This window comes from Pongo pygmaeus, chromosome 21, assembly GCF_028885625.2.
Source record: "Pongo pygmaeus isolate AG05252 chromosome 21, NHGRI_mPonPyg2-v2.0_pri, whole genome shotgun sequence".
In the NCBI taxonomy this organism is placed as follows: domain Eukaryota; kingdom Metazoa; phylum Chordata; class Mammalia; order Primates; family Hominidae; genus Pongo; species Pongo pygmaeus.
The window spans coordinates 15,288,289-15,310,175 of NC_072394.2; the positions used below are offsets into that span (position 1 = coordinate 15,288,289).

Here is a 21,887-nt window from a genome sequence, read left to right on the forward strand (position 1 = left end):
ATCTCATTCTATTTTTTTCTGTCAGAGGCCTCAAATAAGGAAGAATCACTATTTTGGTACGTGGTGATCACAGAGGGAATGGAATAATAAATGGACATTATATATTGCAATCTAGGCAATATATAATGAATTCAAATAACAGTCAGGAGAATTTTTTTTTTTTACGTGTACAAGAGTTCTCTTTCCTCCACATCCTTGCCTACACGTATCTTTTTTCTTTTTGGTGAAAGCCATCCTAACAGGTGTGAGGTAATTATCTCATTGTGATCTTAATTTGCATTTCCCTGGTGATCTTGAGCATTTTTCATACATAGCAGTTCCCTCTTATTTGAAGGGGATACATTCCAAGACCCCCTCAGTGGGTGACTGAAACTGTGGATAGTACCAAACCCTATATACACTATGGTTTTTGCAATACATACATACCTATGAAAAAATTTTAATTTATAAATTAGGCACAGTAAGAGATTAGCAATAACAGCTAATAATGAAATAGAACAATTGTAACAATATGACACTCTTGTGCTTTGGGGCTATTATGTAAAATAAAGATTACCTGAACACAAGCACTGTGATATCACAACAGTCCACCGGATAACAGATATGGCCACTAAGTGACTAATGGGTGGGTAGTAGATACCATGTGGATCCACTGGACAAAGCAATGATCCATGTCCCGGGCAGGATGGGCCAGGACGGCTCAAGGTTTCATCATGCTACTCAGAATGGGGTACAATTTAAAACTCTGAATTATTTCTAGAATCTTCCATTTAATATTTGTGGACCACCACTGACTGTGGTAACTGATATCAGAAAGTGAAACTGAGGATAAAGTGGGGCTACTGTACTATTACCCAACTGTATATCTGCAAGGCTACTTTAATAGCCCATCTAGCCACACTGACAGAAAATGACCACCATGTGTGGTATTATCTCTAGGAAGGGCTCCAACATTTTTACAGGAAACTCTCTTGGCAAATAATGAACATAGTATTGGAAGTTCTGGCCAGGGCAATCAGGCAAGAGAAAGAAATAAAGGGTATTAAAATAGGAAGTCAAATTATCTGTTTGCAGATGACATGATTGTATATTTCGAAAACGCCACCTTCTCAGCCCAAAAACTCCTTAAGCTGATAAGACACTTTAGCAAAGTCTCAGGATACAAAATCAATGTGCAAAAATCACAAGCATTCCTATATACCAATAATAGACAAGCAGGGAGCCAAATCGTGAGTGAACTCCCATTCATAACTGCTACAAAGAAAATAAAATACCTAGGAATACAACTTACAAGGGATGTGATGGACCTCTTCAAGGGTAACTACAAACCACTGCTCAAGGAAATAAGAGAGGACACAAACAAATGGAAAAACATTCCATGCTCATGGATAGGAAGACTCAATATCATGAAAATGGCCATACTGCCCAAAGTAATTTATAGATTCAATGCTATTCCCATCAAGCTACCATTGACTTTCCTCACAGAAATAGAAAAGACTACTGTAAATTTCATATGGAACCAAAAAAGAGCCCATATAGCCAAGACAATCCTAAGCAAAAAGAACAAAGCTGGAGGCATCACGATACCTGACTTCAAACTCTACTACAAGGATATAGTAACTAAAACAGCATGGTACTGGTACCAAAACAGATACATAGACCAATGGAACAAAACAGAGGCCTCAGAAATAACACCATACATCTACAACCATCTGATCTTTGACAAATCTGACAAAAACAAGCAATGGGGAAAGGATTCCCTATTTAGTAAATGGTGATGTGAAAACTGGCTAGCCATATGCAGAAAACTGAAACTGGACCCCTTCCTTACACCTTATACAAAAATTAACTCAAGATGTATTAAAGATTTAAACATAAGACCTAAAACTATAAAAACCCTAGAAGAAAACCTAGGCAATACCATTCAGGACACAGGCATGGGCAAAGGCTTCATGACCTAAACACCAAAAGCAATGGCAACAAAAGCCAAAATTGACAAATGGGATCTAATTAAACTAAAGAGTTTCTGCACACCAAAAGAAACTATCATTGGAGTGAACAGGCAACCTACAGAAAGGGAGAAAAATTTTGCAATCTAACCATCAAAGGGCTAATATCCAGAATCTACGAGGAACTTAAACCATTTTTTTTTTTTTTTTAGACGGAGTCATGCTGTGTCACCCAGGCTGGAGTGCAGTGGCGCAATCTCGACTTGCTGCAATCTCCACCTCCCAGGTTCAAGCAATTCTCCTGCCTCAGCCTCCTGAGTAGCTGGGACTACAGGCGTGTGCCACCACACCCAGCTAGTTTTTTTTTAATTTTTATTAGAGGCGGGGTTTCCAGGATGGTCTCAATCTCTTGACCTGATGATCTGCCCGCCCCGGCCTCCTAAAGTGTCAGGATTACAGGCGTGAGCTACCAAGCCCGGCAGGAACTTAAACAAATTTATAAGAAAAAAACACCGGGTATATACCCAAAGGATTATAAATCATGCTGCTATAAAGACACATGCACACGTGTGTTTATAGTGGCACTATTCACAATAGCAAAGACTTGGAACCAACCCAAATGCATATCAATGATAGACTGGATTAAGAAAATGTGGCACATATACACCATGGAATACTATGCAGCCATAAAAAAGGATGAGTTCATGTCCTTTGTGGGAACACGGATGAAGCTGGAAACCATCATTCTCAGCAAACTATCACAAAGACAAAAAACCAAACACCGCATGTTCTCACTCATAGGTAAAAATTGAACAATGAGAATACTTGGACACAGGAAGGGGAACATCACACACCAGGGCCTATCGTAGGGTTGGGGGAGCGGGGAGGGATAGCATTAGGAGATATATCTAATGTAAATGATGAGTTAATGGGTGCAGCACACCAACATGGCACATGTATACATATGTAACAAACCTGCACATTGTGCACATGTACCCTAGAACTTAAAGTATAATAATAAAAATAAAATTAAATTAAAAATAAATAAATAAATAAAATAAAATTGTATATGGTTAAAAAAAAACAAGAAAAACAAACAAACAAACAACCCCATCTGAAAGTAGGTGAAGGTTATGAACAGATACTTCTCAAAAGAAGACATTTATGTGGCCAACAAACATATGAAAAAAAGCTCATCATCACTGGTCATTAGAGAAATGCAAATCAAAACCACAATGAGATACCACCTCACACCAGTTAGAATCATTAAAAAGTCAGGAAACAATAGGCCAGGCATGGTGGTTCACACCTGTAATCCCAGCACTTTGGGAGGCCCAGGCGGGAGGATCATGAGATCAGGAGATTGAGACCATCCTGGCTAACACGGTGAAACCCCATCTCTACTAAAAACGTAAAAAATTAGCTAGGCGTGGTGGCGGGTGCCTATAGTCCCAGCTACTGGGTGACAGAGCAAGACTCTGTCTCAAAAAAAAAAAAAAAAAAAAAAAGTCAGGAAACAATAGATGCTGGAGAGGATGTGGAGAAATAGGAATGCTTTTACACTGTTGGTGGGAGTGTAAATTAGTTCAACCATTGTGGAAGACAGTGTGGCGATTCCTTAAGGATCTAGAACTAGAAATACCATTTGACCCAGCAATCCCATTCATTACTGCGTATATACCCAAAGGATTATAAATCATTCCACTATAAAGACACACGCACGTATGTTTATTGCAGCACTATTCACAATAGCAAAGACTTGGAACCAACCCAAATGCCCATCAATAACAGACTGGATAAAGAAAATGTGGCATATATACACCATGGAATACTATGCAGCCACAAAAAAGAGTAAGTTCACATCCTTTGCAGGGATATAGATGAAGCTGGAAACCATCATTCTCAGCAGAGTAACACAGGAACAGAAAACCAAACACTGCATGTTCTCACTCATAAGTGGGAGCTGAACAATGAGAACATATGGGCACAGGGAGGGGAATATCACATACTGGGGCCTGTCGAGGGGTAGGGGGCAAGGGGAGGGATAGCATTAGGAGAAATACCTAATGTAGGTGACGGGTTGATGGGTGCAGCAAACCACCATGGCACACGTATACCTATGTAACAAACTTGCACATTCTATACATGTATCCCAGAACTTAAGTATAATAAAAAAAATTAGTATTTCAATAAAGAAGTATGATTTCCCTTCTTGTATCTTGTAATTTTTTTCAAAGTTGATGTGAATGGTTAAAATACATTTGAAAATTCTTTGAGATTATCCTAAAATTTTTCAGAAATAATGAAGTATGAAAAGTTGTCATAATTCTTTACGATAAAGCCACAGTTGAACAAATTCAACATTTTTCTTCTTCTACTTTTTTTTTTCTTTTTAAGAGATGGGGTCTTGTTACGCTGCCAGGCTGAACTCAAACTCCTGATCTCAAGTGATTCTCCCACCTTGGCTTCCTGAGTCTCCTATAGCTGTGACTATACATACGCCACCATGCCTGGCCTCTTCTTCTCTTTTAACTTTCTTCCCTTTTGCTCCTGTCTCTTTTCACTTCTCTTTTTTTTTCTAATTTATCTTTATAAGAAAAAGTTAGTGTGTGAAAGCACCAACATGAAATACCAGCTACAGGAAGTATTTTTAAACAATTTAATTTAAAACCAAGGGCTTGAAGTTTGAATTTACCCTGCAAAGAAGAAATAAGTGAAAAAGTAATCTTATATCAAACAAGATTTAGGTTGTTGGATGGCAACACTGATTTCGACACCAATGCTTAGCAAATAGTAAAGCTAATTTTATTTATACCATTTGAAGGGGCAAAAATAACTCTGAATATATAACAGCTTATAGAGCACAAATGGAAAAGGCCCTTTAACTTTAAATGTATAACAGTATTCTCTCAAAAAGGCATTAAGGTATCGCTTTGGCCATGTACAGTGGCTCACACCTATAATCCTAACATTTTGGAGGCTGAGGCAGGAGGATCATTTAAGGCTAGGAGTTTGAGACCAATCTGGGCAACATGGAGGGACTCCAATCTCTACAAAAAATTAAAAAATCAGCCAGGCATAATGGCGTGTACCTGCAGTCCTAACTACTCAGGAGGCTGAGGTGGGAGGATCACTTGAGCTCAGGAGTTTGAGGTTACAGTGAGCTAGGCACGACAGCACCACGGCGCTTCAGCCCGGGAAGAGAATGAATGGGACCCTATCTCTTGAAAAACAACAACAAAAAAAGAAAAGAAAAGATACTGCCTTAGTAGTAGAGGTAAATGTAGAGAGTAAAAATAATTTTTTTTGTAGCCCTTACTGATCATTTAGTCCACTTCTAATTTTTTATTACAAAAATTCTGCCAAAGTATTCTGGCATGTTATTAAGAGAATACACATTCACTTCTAGTTAAGATTTTAGTGTTCTAACATTTTAAGAAAATATTTTCTATGAGACTTATAATAACCAAGACTTAACTTAAAAACAAAAAAAATCTTACTGCTAATGTACATTTTAAAACTCTCTATTTTAGACATTTATGTCTGTGTTACCATTTACTGGAAAATGCTAATAATATTCTAAGAGACAAGTCCTGCTTCTGACTGTGTAAATGTGCTGAAATATTAGTGAGGATATGATTTCTCACACTTTGGCCTTTTGATGAAACGCCTTTCCAAAACCAGTGTGTCATCTTATCCTACAATTTCACACATCAGCTGCCAGGGTATCTACCCTGAGAGCCCAGTTTCATATTGCACTAATGAGTCAACACCTGTTAAGAGTGGAGAAATCTGAACCTTGTTAGCGATTGTGAAGCCTCTTGGGAGCTGGGATGCTGAGCATTGTCATACTCACCGTCAACATGTCTGTGCTAAGGACCCTGGCAGCGGCCGTGATGAAGTCCCCCACCAGCATTGAGAAGCCAGGAAAACCCAGGGAGAAAAAGCGGGGTGGACAGTGCCTTATGATGGTATTTAAGATATCCTAAAAGGGAAGATAAGAAAACACAATTGTAATGTTCAAACACAAAATTCCAAAGTAGTGTTTGCAGTGGTACATATGACCACTGTATAATAATCCAGGAGAGCACAGATTACAGAAAATTTTCAGTGAAAGAGATATTGGAAACGGAGTTACTCCAAGGATTATTGTACTCATTTTAAAGGTGAGATTGGAGACCCCAAGCTGTAAGATGAATTATCCAAAATCTAAATCATGGCTCTGAGACAAGACATTTCCTCTGTCTTCCATGTAAAGGTAGGCTCCTTGGACAAGCTACAGGAGTAATGAGGTAAATATGTAATTAAAACCTTCAAGCATCTATCACTAAAACAAAACATATGTCCTGTCTTTAGCTTTCAAACTGGCCACAGTTAAAGCACAGTTACATTAAAATATCTTAAAGTAGGCAAAGAGATGGAAAATTTCACTCTTCAGATAGTTTTATGTGTTAAGAAATGGGAATATGCACAGTGCTAAGGTGATGTAATCAGTGAAATGCTAAGATCAGGGAAACAGCATGGCTCTGAGTATATGTGTCATCTCGGTGCAAGTACAAAGTGCAACAGTAGCCTTTTGCACAGAGTGCAGTGTGAAGAACATCATCTGCCCCAGACACCTTGTGTTCCTGTGTCTGTAATAGCCTCTCATTGATCGCTGGATGGCCCTCACCCCCCAGCTCTGGTCTGAAGCAGATATCTAATTCTTGCCTGTGGCAGATGAGGGGTCCACCACTGGACAGCATTCATGCCATCCATGGCCAGGCCACATCTCTGAAGCCATCTGCGCAAGTGTGTTTGTGTGTGTGTGTGTGTGTAACAGGAGTTAGTAAGAAAATTACAAACCACAAACTTATGCAGCTGTTGGCCATGTACATTAATCAAAACACACACTGAAGTACAGTCGTGTCGCTTTATCATGAGGATACATTCTAAGAAATGTGTTGTTAGGCAATCTATGACCATCTTGTGAACATCACAGGGTGACTTACACAAACCTAGATGGTAGATGCCTACTACACATCCAGGCTACAAATGTGCACAACATGTTACTATACCGAATAGTGTAGGCAATTGTAACACAATGGAAATTATCTGCATATCAAGCCACATCTAGACACAGAAAAGGTTCAGTAAAAATACAGCACTATAATCTTATAGGACCACCATCATATATGTGGTCTGCCACTGACTGAAATGTTACATGACTATACTATAGTTATGTGATTTATAGTTATACAATCTATTATAGTCTCAATGTAAGAGTAAGAAGCAAAACACACACACACAAACACACACACACACACACACAAAATCCTAGTTTCTTTCCTTAGATTTCAGTGTGGTTATCTAAAAAATCCTTAAAAATAATCCTGACTTAATTCTATCAGTATCATATTAGACCAAAACAGTAGTAACATGCTAAATTCTAACATGTTAAGTCTGTCATAATAAAAATTACTTCATTTAACAACTTATCTTCCTAAAAAAATTTGTATGTGTTCACAAACCATTTTTCCTAAGACTTTTTTTTCCTTACGTGGGTCTTAGTTTCCACAAATCTTGATATTTACATTCTTAAAATTACTGTATAATGCTTAATTCAGTAGAATTCACATATGGTAAATAGTTTAGCAAGTACTAATTTAAAGTTTTAGCATTTCAGCAGACTTTTTTCCTACATCAGAAATAAACAGATAAATAGATAGATAAGTGAAAAAGGAAGGAAGGAAGGGAAAAAAAACATGAACCATGCTTCTTCCAGGTTAATGTTTAAGCCTGCTTTAATCACGTCCTTTGATACACTTTAAGGTCCATATCAGTCAAGGCAAACATTCTAAGGGACCGAGCAGATGGATGCTGCAGTTTAGAAAGTGTGTGGTAAACTCAGGATCCAAGAGTGGAACAAAAGATCCACCTTTTTCATAATTAAGCCTCTGATTAATGCCCTAGGCTCCTCAGCACACACCTGTAATTACTCACAGAGGTACTCATTGTGCCGGGCCTTGTCTCGGAATATCAGGCAACAAGCTATCCAGCAGCAGATGGAAGCACATTTCTGTTGACATATGTTGCAATGAAAGGATTCGTGCAAACCTGGCTAGCAAGGTAGCAGAATGCCATGCATTTGAAGATTAATAATGCAAACAACCATGATGTTAACTTTGTTATGTTTGTGTTAATTCCATCTGTTGAGATGTGGAACTAAACCTTGAAGCTTGTGGGCTTTAAAAATCTTTAGCACATACTTGAATCAAATAAGCCCCTTTTCACCACTGGAATTTAGAGTTTTAATTAAAAAATGCTTTTCTAGGCTAAATTTATGTGAATTATGAACTAAATCCTTTAACAAGCTAACGTCACAATTTGTAAATGAATCCATTTTGCGTCGTAAGATTTGTATGTGTAAAGGCAATAATCTGTAAAATGGGGCATTCAAAAAATATTACTAAGTTGCTATATTGATGCTAAAGACAGCAGATAGGCATGTAGCTGAGATAAAGTCACATGGCTCCCTCACCCCCTGGACCTCAGCCAATCACTTCAACGGAACCTGCTACTATGAGCAAGAAGGTTGGAAAGAGAGGGCAAAATAACAGATGGCTAGCCTACCCTACCCTGCCACCCACGTAAGACATCGCCCCGAGGAGACACAGCGCCTGTGTGAAGTCACCAAAGACAGCACTGGGGGAGGGTAAATGTGGGGGTTAAAGAGGGAACTATATGACCAGTCAGCCAAATTATGGCCATATGCCTGCTTATGTTGCTTCTCCACACTGAAGTGGAACAACTCAAAGATTGTATCTTTGTGATAACATTTTAAAATTAGGAATAACCCTGTGGTACTCAAAGAAGAACCGCTGCATATTCCCAATAGCAGGACATCCACAAAATGCCCCACTCATTTCTAACTCAGTAGAATCCTTCTTTCACCATTCCCACCATACATTAAGACACAGCTATAACAAGAGTCTTTGAAAAATATAATAAAAATCTGAAACCTTCCTCACAGCCTCCAGGGCTTTATATATACATGGGACAGAATGATGCTCTCAGACATGAGTCATTCATGTGCAACCCTCATGCCTTTTGCCATCTCCCTGTCCAAAGTGAACATTACTTGCCTAACAGGTTTTTCAAAGTGACTCATGTTTTAATTTTTTTATTTCCATAGGTTTTTGGGGAACAGGTGCTATTTGGTCAGATAAGTAAGTTCTTTAGTGGTGATCTGTGAGATTTTGATGCACCCATCACCCGAGCAGTAAACACTGTACCCAATTTGTAGTCTTTTATCCCTCACCCCCTTCCATCCTTTCCCCCAAGTCCCCAAAGTCCACTGTATTATTCTTATGCCTCTGGGTACTCAGAGCTTAGCTCCCACTTATGAGTGAGAACATACAATGTTTGGTTTTCCATTCCCGAGTTACTTTGCTTAGAATAATGGCCCAATTATTCTGAAAAACTAATGTGTATCCTTTCTCATAAGTAAAAAGTAACTCAAGTAATACAATGACAGTAATCAATGCTGCTAAATTTTTGCTAAAAATACCATCCTTTGATGAAGACTCTGGGTTTGAGACCAGCTCTCCTTGTTAAATATAAGCACAGAATGCAATGTCAGGGTGGTGTGAAAGAACAACTTCTCTCAACTCCAGCTGGCCTACCTAACAGTATCACAAGGACCTGCAGAGAGGAGGAAAGGGGCCATCCTTTCTATTGTGTGATTCAATGCTATTCCGTGCTGCCTCCACTGAGATGGCTAGTGAGAAACGGCCCTGCACTCTGGCGTGGTGAAAAGAACTGTAGAACTTGAGCCATGAGGCCTAGGTTCAAAGCCTTGTGTGACTGTGGGCAGATCATGTCATACCCAGAGCTTCATGCTTCTCTTCCATAAAATGGAATGATACTCCCTTACGGAGTTGTACGTAATGGGACAGGAGATAAGAACATGTGCCTTTGTAAAATGAAAAGAGCCATAAAGAAGTAAGTAGAATAGCAAGTAAATAATTATTTTTCAAAAAAAGAAGGACTCTGAAGAGTTTTACTTTGTAAAATTTACTTTACAGACGTAGTTTGTATAATTCAGTGAACTATTATTTTGCTGGTCTACAGAAAGAATAGTTAAGACAGTTCAAAGGTGGCACACAAACAAGCCTCTTAGATTGCACATTATCCCAGAAATTCAAAAGCTCTAGAAATTAGTGCTTTCGAGCAACACCTTTAACAAAGCTTTACGGCAATTAGCCATAGTGTTTTACAAGGCAAATACTGAAAGAAAAACAGGAAAATTATCATTTTAGATTTTCTAGGATTCATTTTTCTAAGGAGTTCTATAACTTAATACAAAGAAGTTCAAGTTAGTTATATGGCAAGAATTAGTTTCTTTTTCACACGTTAAATAGACTAAACCACAAACTAAACAATAGGCTCAATGATATATGGAATCTAAAATAAAATGAGGTTTATTCTTGAGAGTTGAACATATGACACATAGACAAAGATCTTTCACATGCTTTTGTTCAAAGAAATTAAAATTCATCCTGCAAAATGTTGCAATATAGTGAACAGATCACCAAACTAGTATTTTTCTCTTGTTCTGGTTAAAAGTCCAAGTGAATACTATACATTGAGTGTGAAAAGATCACTAAGATGATAATTATGAATCTGTAGCTTATCAAAAGATTCTGGTTATGAGAAAGTAACTGGTGAGAACATCTGTCTCTTATCACTGATCTTGCAAAAAATCAGGTAATTCAAATAGAGGCGTGTTGTTTCCTCTCCTCCAAAGCACAGTTCTATAAACACAAACCATATTCAGCCTGGTAAATGAATCGCTTTAATTGAATGCTATGTACACAGTAACTGGAAAAACCATAAGTGATAAGAAAAACATATGGTGATGGCAACAGAAATTGGTTTATTCATTTTGCATAGTGTTGTTTCTTTAGTTCCCTTATAATTGACCTTTAGAGCGATAAATGTGTAAAATAATTTTGTTTATTATGGCTCCAAACCTTCCAACAATTACACAAAATGAAAATTTAAAAGGAAGGATTCGTTCTGGAAGCATTTCCATTGTTTACATAATTGCACAGCTATAATTTAGTGCTCATGTTGTTATGGAAAATAAAAAAGGGCGATTACAGGCCATTTCAATTCAAAATATTGCACAGTGGTGTCAAAATGGGGGAAAATGTTCACTTTAAAGCAGTTTAAAATGGATTAACCCTAAAAACAAAAACATTTCAACATAGCATTCTATAAAACACAAATGTTCAAGAAGTAGCCATCCTCCAAACCATATTAGAAATGTTGCAACTGTACTTTCGCACCAATTACATATATATTATTCACTTAATATTTGCTCAGGGCCCAGCAGATGATGGTTGTAACACAATAGCCAGCCATCTGTCTCCCTGCCTTTCCTTCGTGGACTCCCGCCTGCTTCTCAAGAGCAAACAGATCCGGTTATTCCACCTAAAGTCACTCCGTCCCTCCACGAGGCCAGACGCAATCATCAAGAAATAAAATCTGCATATGAAAAATCATTCAATTCCTCATTTAACTTTTTACTTAAAGAAAACTAAACACTACACAGTTAGATGAATTCATCACTGTTTTTTAGAGAAGATGTCTGTCTTTTACCTAGGAAATTCTATAGGAAGCTCTTTTATTTGGTAAAGAGGGGAAGGTTGGGATCTGTTTATCCCGGTAATCTGGCTAACAAAAAGATATGATTCATTCTATACTTGGATAATTAATTATAAAAAATGTGAATGCAGAGGAATACATTCATACTATACATGAATATAATTTAAACTTTAACAATGAAGAAGACAGCCACGATCCTATAGTACTTGTGGACATATTTTTAAGTATTAGTTATTGCCCGCCTGCTGAAGTTCAGAAATGCTGAGTGACGAGGAATTTTTAGTTATCAGAAGACCAGATTTGAAGAGACCTCAAAGCTCCAAGGCCTGATTCTCTCATTTCTGCTAGTGTGTCTCTGCTCCTTCAGCTTAGGGCACAAGGACATACTTTACATACTACAAGCTGCTACCTGGCTTCTGATGATTAAAAAATAAATCAAATCAACATGGCCCTTTAAAAAAACAAACAAACAAACAACAAAAAAAACACAGCAGAGCACGGCGCCAATACTTCATTTCCAGAAAAGTCACTGAGAATAAAAAGACGACAGGACAAAGCTGAAAATTACTTTCATGATTGGGGCCAAATATGTGGTATGTGCTTTATGTTATGTGTTAAAATGGCTAACTTGGTACATCTGTCTGGGAAAAAAGCAGAGATTTTAACAAGTGTTGTACACAATGTGACTTCTTAAGAGTACAACTATGTTACGAAAGCCAGGAGAAATATTACAGGACAGAGTAATTGCGTTCTGCACCTGGAGAATCAAAATTGCCTAGTGGCAGGGCATGGTGGCTCATACCTATAATTCTAGCATTTTAGGAAGCCAAGGCGGGAGGATCACTTGAGCCCAGAAGTTCAAAACCAACCTGGGCGACATATAAAGACCCTGCCTCTAGAAAAAAAAAAAAAAAATTAGCCAGGTGCAGTGGTACACTCCTGTGGTCCTGGCTACTTGGGAAGATGAGATGGGAGGATCGCTTGAGCCTGGGACATCAAGGCTGCAATGAGCTGTAATTGTAAGACTGCATTCCAGCCCAGGCGACAGAGAGCGAACCTGTCTTTAAAAAAACAAAACCAAACAAAACACAATACCTAGAACTTCTCACCAGCAGAACTGCTATGAAGAAGATACTGAATTTCCTTGACAGCAGCATGCTTTAGGGAATGGGAAACATGCAACAAACTCCTGAGGCCACAGGAGCTGTTCTGAGCATTTGCACAGTATCAGGATTTCAGGAGTGACAGAACAAGTGGACAGATGGCAGAAAAAGGCACTGTGATGCTCAAGCCCAAAAGGAGAACCCTGAATATTTTTTATAACTGCTTATCTACAAAGAAATACTTGGCTGGCCTTTAAACAGATGAAGATGGACTGTTCTGCTTCAGAAAATGTGGTACATAGATTTACTTATTTAAGGAACACTGTGCATGAATTTTATTTTATAATGAAGTTGATAAGTCACTAATCTGTCTAAACTGCCTCTTTCTCTTGGTAACAGCTTCAAGATATATATTCATATATAATGAAATTCACCCTATAAAGTGTACAATTCAGTAGTTTTTAGTGTATTCACAGAATTGTGCAACCGTAGCCACTATCTAATTTGGGAGCATTTTCATTACAACAAAATGAAGCCTACACCAAAATTAAGCAGCTGTTTCCCATTTCTCATGTACCCAGTAACTGGCAACTACTAGTCTACTTTCTGTCTCCATGAATCTGCCTACCCTGGATATTTCAGAATATGGAATCTTACTATACATATGGCATTTTGTGTATGGTTTCTTTTACTTAACATGTTTTCAAGGTTCATCCATGTTGTGGCACATAATACTTTATTCCTTCTTAGTTAATAATACTTAATTCCTTCAAATTAATATTCCATTGTATTGATATACGACATTTTGTTCATCTTTTCATCAGTTGATGGACATTTAAGCTGTTTCTACCTTTTGGTGACTGGTTTTGATTTGAATTTCTCTGGTGAATAATGATGCTGAGTATCTTTTCATATTCTTCTTGGCCATTTTTATATCTTCTCTGGAGAAGTTTAAGTCTACGTCTTTCACTCATTTTTTATTTGGGCTGTCTTTTTGTTGCTGAGTTATAAGACTTCTTTAATTTTTTAAATTTTCCTTTATTTGTTTATTTTTGAGACTAGGTTATAAGGCTAATTTTTGTATTTTTGGTAGAGGTGGGGTTTCACCATGTTGTCCAGGCAGGTCTCAAATCCCTGGCCTCAAGCAATCCACCTGTATCAGCCTCCGAAAGTGTTGGGATAACAGGCATGAGCCACCGTGCCTGGCTGTGTAAGACTTCTTTATATATTCTGGATACTAGGCCCTAATCAGATATATAATTTCAAGTATTTTGTGGGTTGTATTTTCACTTGCTTGATAGCATCTTTTGAAGCACAAAAGATTTTAATTTTGATGAATGATAATTTATCCATTTTTCTTCTGTTGCTTGCATATTTGGTTTCATATCTAAAAGTCTATTGGCAAATCCAAGGTCATGGAGACTCAGTCCTTTCCTTTCTAATAGTTTTACCATTTTAGCTCTTATATTTAGGACATAGAACCATTTTGAGTTAATTTGTGTATATGGTGTGAGGTAGGGGTCTGACTTCATCCATTTGCATGAGAGTATCCAGTTGTCCCAGCATCACCTGTTGAATTGACTATTCTTTTCTGACTGAATTGTCTTTGCACCCTTGTCAAAAAATCAGCTGACTATGGGCTTACAAGTTTACTTCTAGACTCTCAATTCTATTCCATTGATCTATATGTTTAACATTTCACCAGGACCACATTGTTTGGATTACTCTAGCTTTTTAGGAACTTTTGAAATAGGAAACTAGTAATTCTCTAATTTTGTTCCTTTTCTAGATGGCTTTGGTTATTCAGGATTCCCTCCAATTCCATATGAAATTTAGGATCAGCTTTTCCACTTCTGCAAAAACCACCATTGAAATTTTGATAGGGATTGTATGGAATCTACATATCAGTTTGGGGAGTACTGTTATCTTAATAATATTAAGTCTTCTGATCCACGGATATTTTTCCATTTATTTAGGTAGTTTTAAACATCCTATAGCAAGGTTTGCAATTTTCAGTGTATACATCTTGCAAGTCCTGGGTTAAATTTATTCCTAAGTATTTTATTCTTTCTGGTGCTACTGTAAATAGAATTGCTTTCTTAATTTCATTTTAAATTGTCCATTTCTGTTGTATAAAAATACAGTTGATTTTTATATATTGATCTTGTATCCTGCAATCTTACATAATTTATTAGTTCTAGTAGGTTTCTTTTTTAAGTGTGTGTGTATTTCTTGAGGTTTTCCAAATACAAGATCATATACTCTGTCAATATACATATCTTTCATCTTTCTTTCCAGTCTGAATGGCTTTTATTTCATTTTCTTACCTAACTTCCCTATCTAGAATCTCTGGTACACTGTTGAAAAGTGGTGAGAAAAGACATCCTTGTCTTGTCCCTGATCTTAGGGAGAACATCAGAGTTTAAAATGGAAATGCCTGTTATTTCTTTGGTGAGAAGAAAGCCAGAGCCAGAGCTTGTTTGGTGGCAAACAAGCCCTGGGCAACCTTTTTGCAATATATTTTTGCAGCAACAAATGAGTGCTTTCTGCAAGGATGCTCAGGGTGCTGTGAGATCAGGGCCTCTAAGAAAGAAATGATTCTCCATCACATGAATCAGCTCGCTCCCTCAGCCCCAAGTCCTTTGCTATAGGAACAAAACATAAAGCCCCTTTTCTCTGACCAACACAACACCCTGCCTGAAGCCCACAGATCAAGAGGGGCTGCTGTCTTTCACGTGTGCTTCCTATAATGGGCACTTCACAGCTCACTGAGGAGACTGACAGGGAGATGGCAAACCTATTACGAAATTCTGGCACATTTATAATTCCATAAGATGAGGAAAACTGTTGTAGGCTCATGGAGAGAAGTGACTTACCAGCTGCACCAATAGTGCCTTGAAGATGCCATGGCCTGACTATGTAATGACTTAGTCATGACCCTGATAAGCTTCAAATCTACACCATTACAGTTTGTACAACAGGCTGGCTTAATGAGGTTGATGCAGATGCTCAAGAGCAGTTATTAAATCCTCACAGTGAGACTTTAGCAAATGAGGGCTTCAACAAGTTGTTGCCAGTAAGTGATAACAGTGGAAGTGACTCAGTTGCATCAGATACGTGTGTAAGGTGCTCTGAGTGCTAGACGCTGGTATAGCACTCCAAAAGAAGATCAGGCCTCATGGCCAAAGCTCAGGGATAAGTCTACACAGAAAGGCATTTATACAGCACCAAGAAAGTTACTGGGGGCTGGGGATAAGGGAGGGCTGGGGTAGGAGGATACTAAAATATTTTTCTGAGGTGCCCAGCTGCTTGTCTTAGAAGAGGCTAAACTGAGCCAAGTGTCTCTGTTTGTCTCCCCCACCCCCTTCTCTACAGCTTTACAATATTCTCTAGCAGAAGCAAAAACAGGGTCACTGCCATCACAGATAAAAGGATGGGTGGCCGAGCATGATGGCTCACACCTGTAATCCCAGCACTTTGGGAGGCCGAGGTGGGTGGATCACCTGAGGTCAGGAGTTCAAGACCAGCCTGGCCAAGATGGTGAAACCCCATCTCTACTAAAAATACAAAAATTAGCCAGGCGTGGTGGCGGGCACCTGTAATTCCAGCTACTCAGGAGGCTGAGGCAGGGAATTGCTTGAACCCAGGAGGCGGAGGTTGCAGTGAGCCAAGATCACGCCACTGCACTCCAGCCTGGGCGACAGAGTGAGACTCTGTCTTAAAAAAAAAAAAAGGGTAAGTAAAATGCAGGTACTGTGTGTAATCATGTAAGTAAATATTAAGGTAAGAATTGCCAAAATGAGTCAAATGTGCATACACAAACATAGGTACTGCAGAGTCAGAAAACTGTACTTTTCCCAGGTTTATTATTCACACTGTCTCAAGAATGCATCTGCTAGAAATACATTCTTAGAATATTAAAAAGAAACACTTGAGTGAAACCACAGACTTAACACAGTCAGGTGTTGCTTAAGGTCATGGCTGCAAGGGCACAGTGAAGATTTAATCGACACTGCCAATGATGCCAAGTAAAACAATCTTCTCATTCTAATGCTGGAATCTAGATTAGGCCCCAACTGCACACTATGTTACCCCAGAATGAAGCAGAAAAAATCAGTATGGAAAACACAACACTACTGAATTTGGGTAACAAAGGTATTTAACTTACTCCTTTGGAACCATAAAAACTTAGAAAAGAGATCCAAGAGATCATCATTCAATCTTTTAATTTAATAGACACAGAGAACGGCATCTATCAAGGCCAGAATTGCAGTTACCAGCAAGGTTTAAACACAAACCCAAGCATGGTCCTGTTCCTTACAGGAAGGGAAAATGTTAATTCAGGGTCAATGAAGCACCATTTAATATTCGTGAATAATGGGCCTCATATATAGTGCACAGTACTATTTTTTTAAATTTTTTATTTTTTTGAGACTAAGTTTCGCTCTTGTTGCCCAGGCTGGAGTGCAGTGGCACAATCTCGGCTCACTGCAACCTCCGCCTCCCGGGTTCAAGCAATTCTCCTGCCTCAGCCTCCCAAGTAGCTGGGATTACAGGCATCCGCCACTACGCCCGGCTAATTTTCTGTATTTTTAGTAGAGATGGGGCTTCACCATGTTGGCCAGGCTGGTCTTGAACTTCTGACCTCAGGTGATCCACCCGCCTCAGTCTCCCAAAGTGCTGGGATTACAGGGAAGAGCCACCGTGCCCGGCCTGCACAGAACTATTTTGAGGACTTACTTAGTTTTGAAACATGAATTCTTCTTTCACCTCACTCACTTTACCTAATAATCATTTAAAAATGCAAAATTCTAAGATTTTCATTGCAGTATTGAGTAAAATCTTGGAAGAATCTAAACGTCCATCAGGAACAGAAGGTATAAATAAAATGTGACATGTTATGGGTACAAAACAACAATGAAAAAAGAATGAAATAGAATTCTACATACCAGCAGCACAGCTAGATCTCAAAAAGATAACCGTAGCCAAGAAGGCAAATTAAAGAAGGATGTGCACAAATTATACAATTTATGTAAATTTTAAAGCCACACACAAAAACCTATTAAATATTGTTCATAGATAACTATATGTATATATGGGTGTAAATTTATGTAAATGGATTGGAAAAGTACATGTCCAATTCATAATAGCGATTGTCTAAAGCTGGGGGTTTTGTGAAAGAATGATGGTAAGAAGAATGGGGTAAAAAGTCCTACTTAGAATTTGTCTTGGCCCCTATCAAGGCAGTTAAGAAAATAGGAATGTTGTCATATGAAAGTTTTCTGTCTATAATAGACACCAGAAATACAGATTACCTTTAAAAGTGTGAAAATAAAAGACTCCCACATCTGAGAAAAAAAAATAAAAATGCAAATAACACCTTTTAAAACTATACTTTCAAGTGAAGTCAACAAATGACTGCTTCAGCTTAAAAATATGCTTCCAAAAATAAACACATAACTCCTACTCTCATAGAAGCATTATCAGATGAAGGAACTGGCTCATAAATGCTATCTTCAAAATAAAGACAGGTCTTCCACCAAAGCCATCTTCTTAGGAAATTACTGGGCATGGGGGGTGAGGGGATGTGGAATTGCGTGAGGAGGCTGGGGGCGGTGAGGGGAAATGCATTAGAAAGATCTTATGGGGGGAAAAAAAAAGAAATTTACCAGGATTCCAGCAACAAATTAAGATTCCTATTCTTCCCTGAAAATGAACACTAGAGAACATATACCAGTTCTTCATGGCTTCTGTGCTCATTTATCTGTGATCTGAACTCTGCTAAAAAAAAAAACAACAACGAAAAAAAACAGCTCAGGGCTTCTAACGCCATCACAGACCAGCGTGTCCCATGCATTTAAACATGCTTCCTTTTCATATGGTGAAATCGGGAAGCCTGGCTCTCAGGTTTGGGTGAAAATGAGTCTGCTTCATGGTACTGACTTTTGCCAGGATGTTTTCCAGCCTATGCCCAAGAACAGATTAACAACAAAAAATGATCTCTGTTAGTTATTCCCACAACTTCTGGTTTGTTCCCATATCAATGAAGAGATTAATTTTAGAATATGATTATTATCCATTCTTTTCATTCTAAGAAAACACAAAATGCATGCTCTCTAGTTTATTTTCTTACAAGTAAAATTAATCCACCTGCACAAAGCAGCAAAACTGAAGCTCTCAACATTTTTGTGTTCTGCAAAAAAACCGAGGGCAACCCTGTGGTCATTCAATTTTGGGACTCTACTGACCATCCCTCTAATGTGGGTGGAGGCCTGGATGAATTAGAATGACAATCTCCCACCCCTCCCATTTAGACAATTCGTGTTTAGATAAAGAGCTCTCAAGAATGGCTGAAATTTGAAAGAACAATCCCAAAGGAAGCCAGCTCTATCAACCTGCTTATGGAGAAACCTCAGGCCAGATCCACTAGCAAAGCAGCAATACCCACAAACCCGACACTACACCTGTCCTGCTCATCCTATGATGAAAAGCCCGCCATATACAAATCTCACCATGGCAGAGAGCGAAGAGGTAATCGACTTCTAAATGGTGGACAAATGGCTTGCTTCTTCAAATCCTAGGAATACTTACTTATTTTACATCTTGATTTTTAATGTACATATAACAAAATTCATTTTAGGGACTTAAAAACAACTTTTTTTTTTAAACGAAGATGCTTTAAGTGTAGATTTTTGAGCTAATGAGGAAATAGGACGAGGAGGGCTTTAAAGATAAAATTCCAGTAAAAGATACAACTGATTTGCTATCTGAACTTGTGCAGATACTTTACCTTCCAAACAACAATTTCGTCATCTGTAAAATGGGAATGAAAATGCATCATGCCCTGTTGTACTCTTCAAAAGGGCAAAGGAGATTGTATCTGAAAGCATTTTATAAATTCCAAAGTTCATAATTATTATTTTTATTAAATAACAGCAACAGTTATTCATGATCTTATTAAAATATTAATTTTCTGGGATCACTTGAAATTCTCAAGCGCTAACTGGGTTGAAGGTACCCTGTTAGTTGCTGTGAGGTTCTGAGGCAGCCCCTGCCTTCCAGCAATGACCTGTTAGGGGAGGGGAGAGCTACTCATAGCTGAGTGAGGCCACCAAGAGCACAGGGCTCCTGCATGATGGGGACAGCGGGTATGCCATGGGAACCAAGGAAGGGAAGCAAATAGGTGGCACAAGGCACTGGGTCTTGATGAAGGGACCATGCTGCATGTGTTCAACTAGACTCCAGCACACAGGAAAATGGTAGGTATTTTGTTTTAATGTCTTATTATTAAAAGCTTCTCTTTTGCTAACATTTCTTTAGCCCACAAATACCTACCAAAGGATATTTTCTCCATGGGAGAACAAAAGAAAAACTGTTGTTTATTGCTTCTTTAGAAAACAATGTTCTCTCTAAAATGTGTTTCAGTAAATAGCATTAATAGCTGAACAATCTGCAATTACCACAATACCACTTATTGTTATGCATTAAAAAGAAATCAACAGACAAAAAGAGATTATTCCCTACAAGGAGAGCACTTTTCTCATGGAAACAAAAATTGCAATTTAAAATGCTTTTCTTGACATTATATCCTTCTATCCAAGTCTACCCTTTAAGAATTATAAACCACAGTCATGATTTAAATCTCTTATATTCAAAAATCATTCCTCTCCAAATGGGAGTTAATGTATCCTCCTTCCCCAAGTATAACTTTAGTACTTGAAATGTCTCTAGAAGCTATTCCTGTGTCTCTCAGTGTCCCCGTGCCTGGAGAAAAATGTAACATTTCTTAAAGTCTTCATAGAATTCTCAAGAAAAGATGGTCTTACAGGTCAATAGCTATATTCCAAAGAGCAGGAAAATCCCTTCTGCAGTGAAAAGTACCATTGCCTACTGAAGGCCTAACTATCTTCCCCTTCCCAAAGTCCCAGAGTCATCAGAAACCCATTTCATGGAATAAGCAGCACAAGCCAAACAGGCTATGTATGTGGTCACCAATTCACGGATGCAGTGACTTGAGTGCAAGGCTAGGTAGGGCTCAAGCTCTAAAGTGAATGTTCCCTTTTTCTGAGGCTGTCCTAGAGGGTCAGACAGCCTTGGACTGAATACTTTAGAGCTTGAAAGGCTTACAAACACAGAATCTATCACCTGCTATACATGAACAGAAAACTGGATTTAGTGTCTCCTGATGATGAGCTAGAATCTACCTATTAGTCCTGGCTCTGGGTGAAACAGTCTCTCTCCACACAGCACTGCTTCAGACATTTGAAGAAGGCAATTATCTATCTCCATGCACCAGCCCTTTTCCACGCAAGCTGTTCTCTCAGCCATCCTGCTTCCTCTCAGCTACTCAGGCAGTGCTCAGGTAAGAAGTGGAACCTGAGCCCCCTTCCTGCCTCCTTTCATACATACAGTGCCTTGGGCTTTGCAGATGCAGGCCACACAACTTTCTACTTCGGGCTTCCAGACAAAATTCATCTCAGATAATTTTTATGTTAACTTCAGAATTAATCAGAATGTTCCCTGTTTGATTTCTTAAATTGATTTTTTCAGACAGAGAATTTAGTAAGCCGAACCATTATGAAATTGTACCCCCTTTTTGAAAACTCATTTAACTCAACCTGAAACACTTACTCTCTTAATCTCCCTGGTTAAATTTTCATATGCATTTATTTCCTTGGTTAAGCTAACAGAGTGAGACTTTCATACTGTCTTTGATTACTGAGTTGTGTCATTTAATTTATATTACCTAGCTCTTTTCTTAGGACAATGTCATCTGCAGAAGCACTCCTTTAGGGCAAGGTTTCTCAACCTCAGCAGTACTGACATTTTTGGTCATAAATTCTTTGTTGTGTTTCTGTTCACTATAGGATATTTAACAACATCCCTGGCTTTCACCCACTTGATGACAACCAAAAGTGTGTCCAGACATTGCCAAATGTTCCCTGGAGGGGGCAAAATTCCCCGCCCCCCAAGAATCACTGTTCTAGGGTAATGAAAGTTGACTAGCTCACCACAGTAGAAACTTAATGCCTGCCTTGAAACTGATAGTTGGAGCCAAAATTTCAACCAAAGTGGCTCAGCTCGGCTGCTTTGGTTACCCATTCTTCCCCATGATGCTATGTAGATTTGGAATAGCCAGTCTCAGAAGAAGGTCTTTTTTTTTTCTTCCATTTTCTATCAATCA

The 21,887-nt window shown here is 38.4% G+C and overlaps 1 protein-coding gene across 6 annotated transcripts in view; it reads right to left on the minus strand.

The window, feature by feature from the left end:
* The window catches only part of RALGAPA2 (Ral GTPase activating protein catalytic subunit alpha 2), a 330,652-nt gene that overhangs the window by 152,958 nt on the left and 155,807 nt on the right, over positions 1-21,887 (minus strand). For all 6 annotated transcript variants that reach the window (XM_063659353.1, XM_063659357.1, XM_063659359.1 and 3 more), the window contains one exon: positions 5,806-5,934. In XM_063659353.1, coding sequence (XP_063515423.1) covers positions 5,806-5,934 — 129 coding nt within the window. The remainder of the gene's footprint in view (positions 1-5,805; positions 5,935-21,887) is intronic.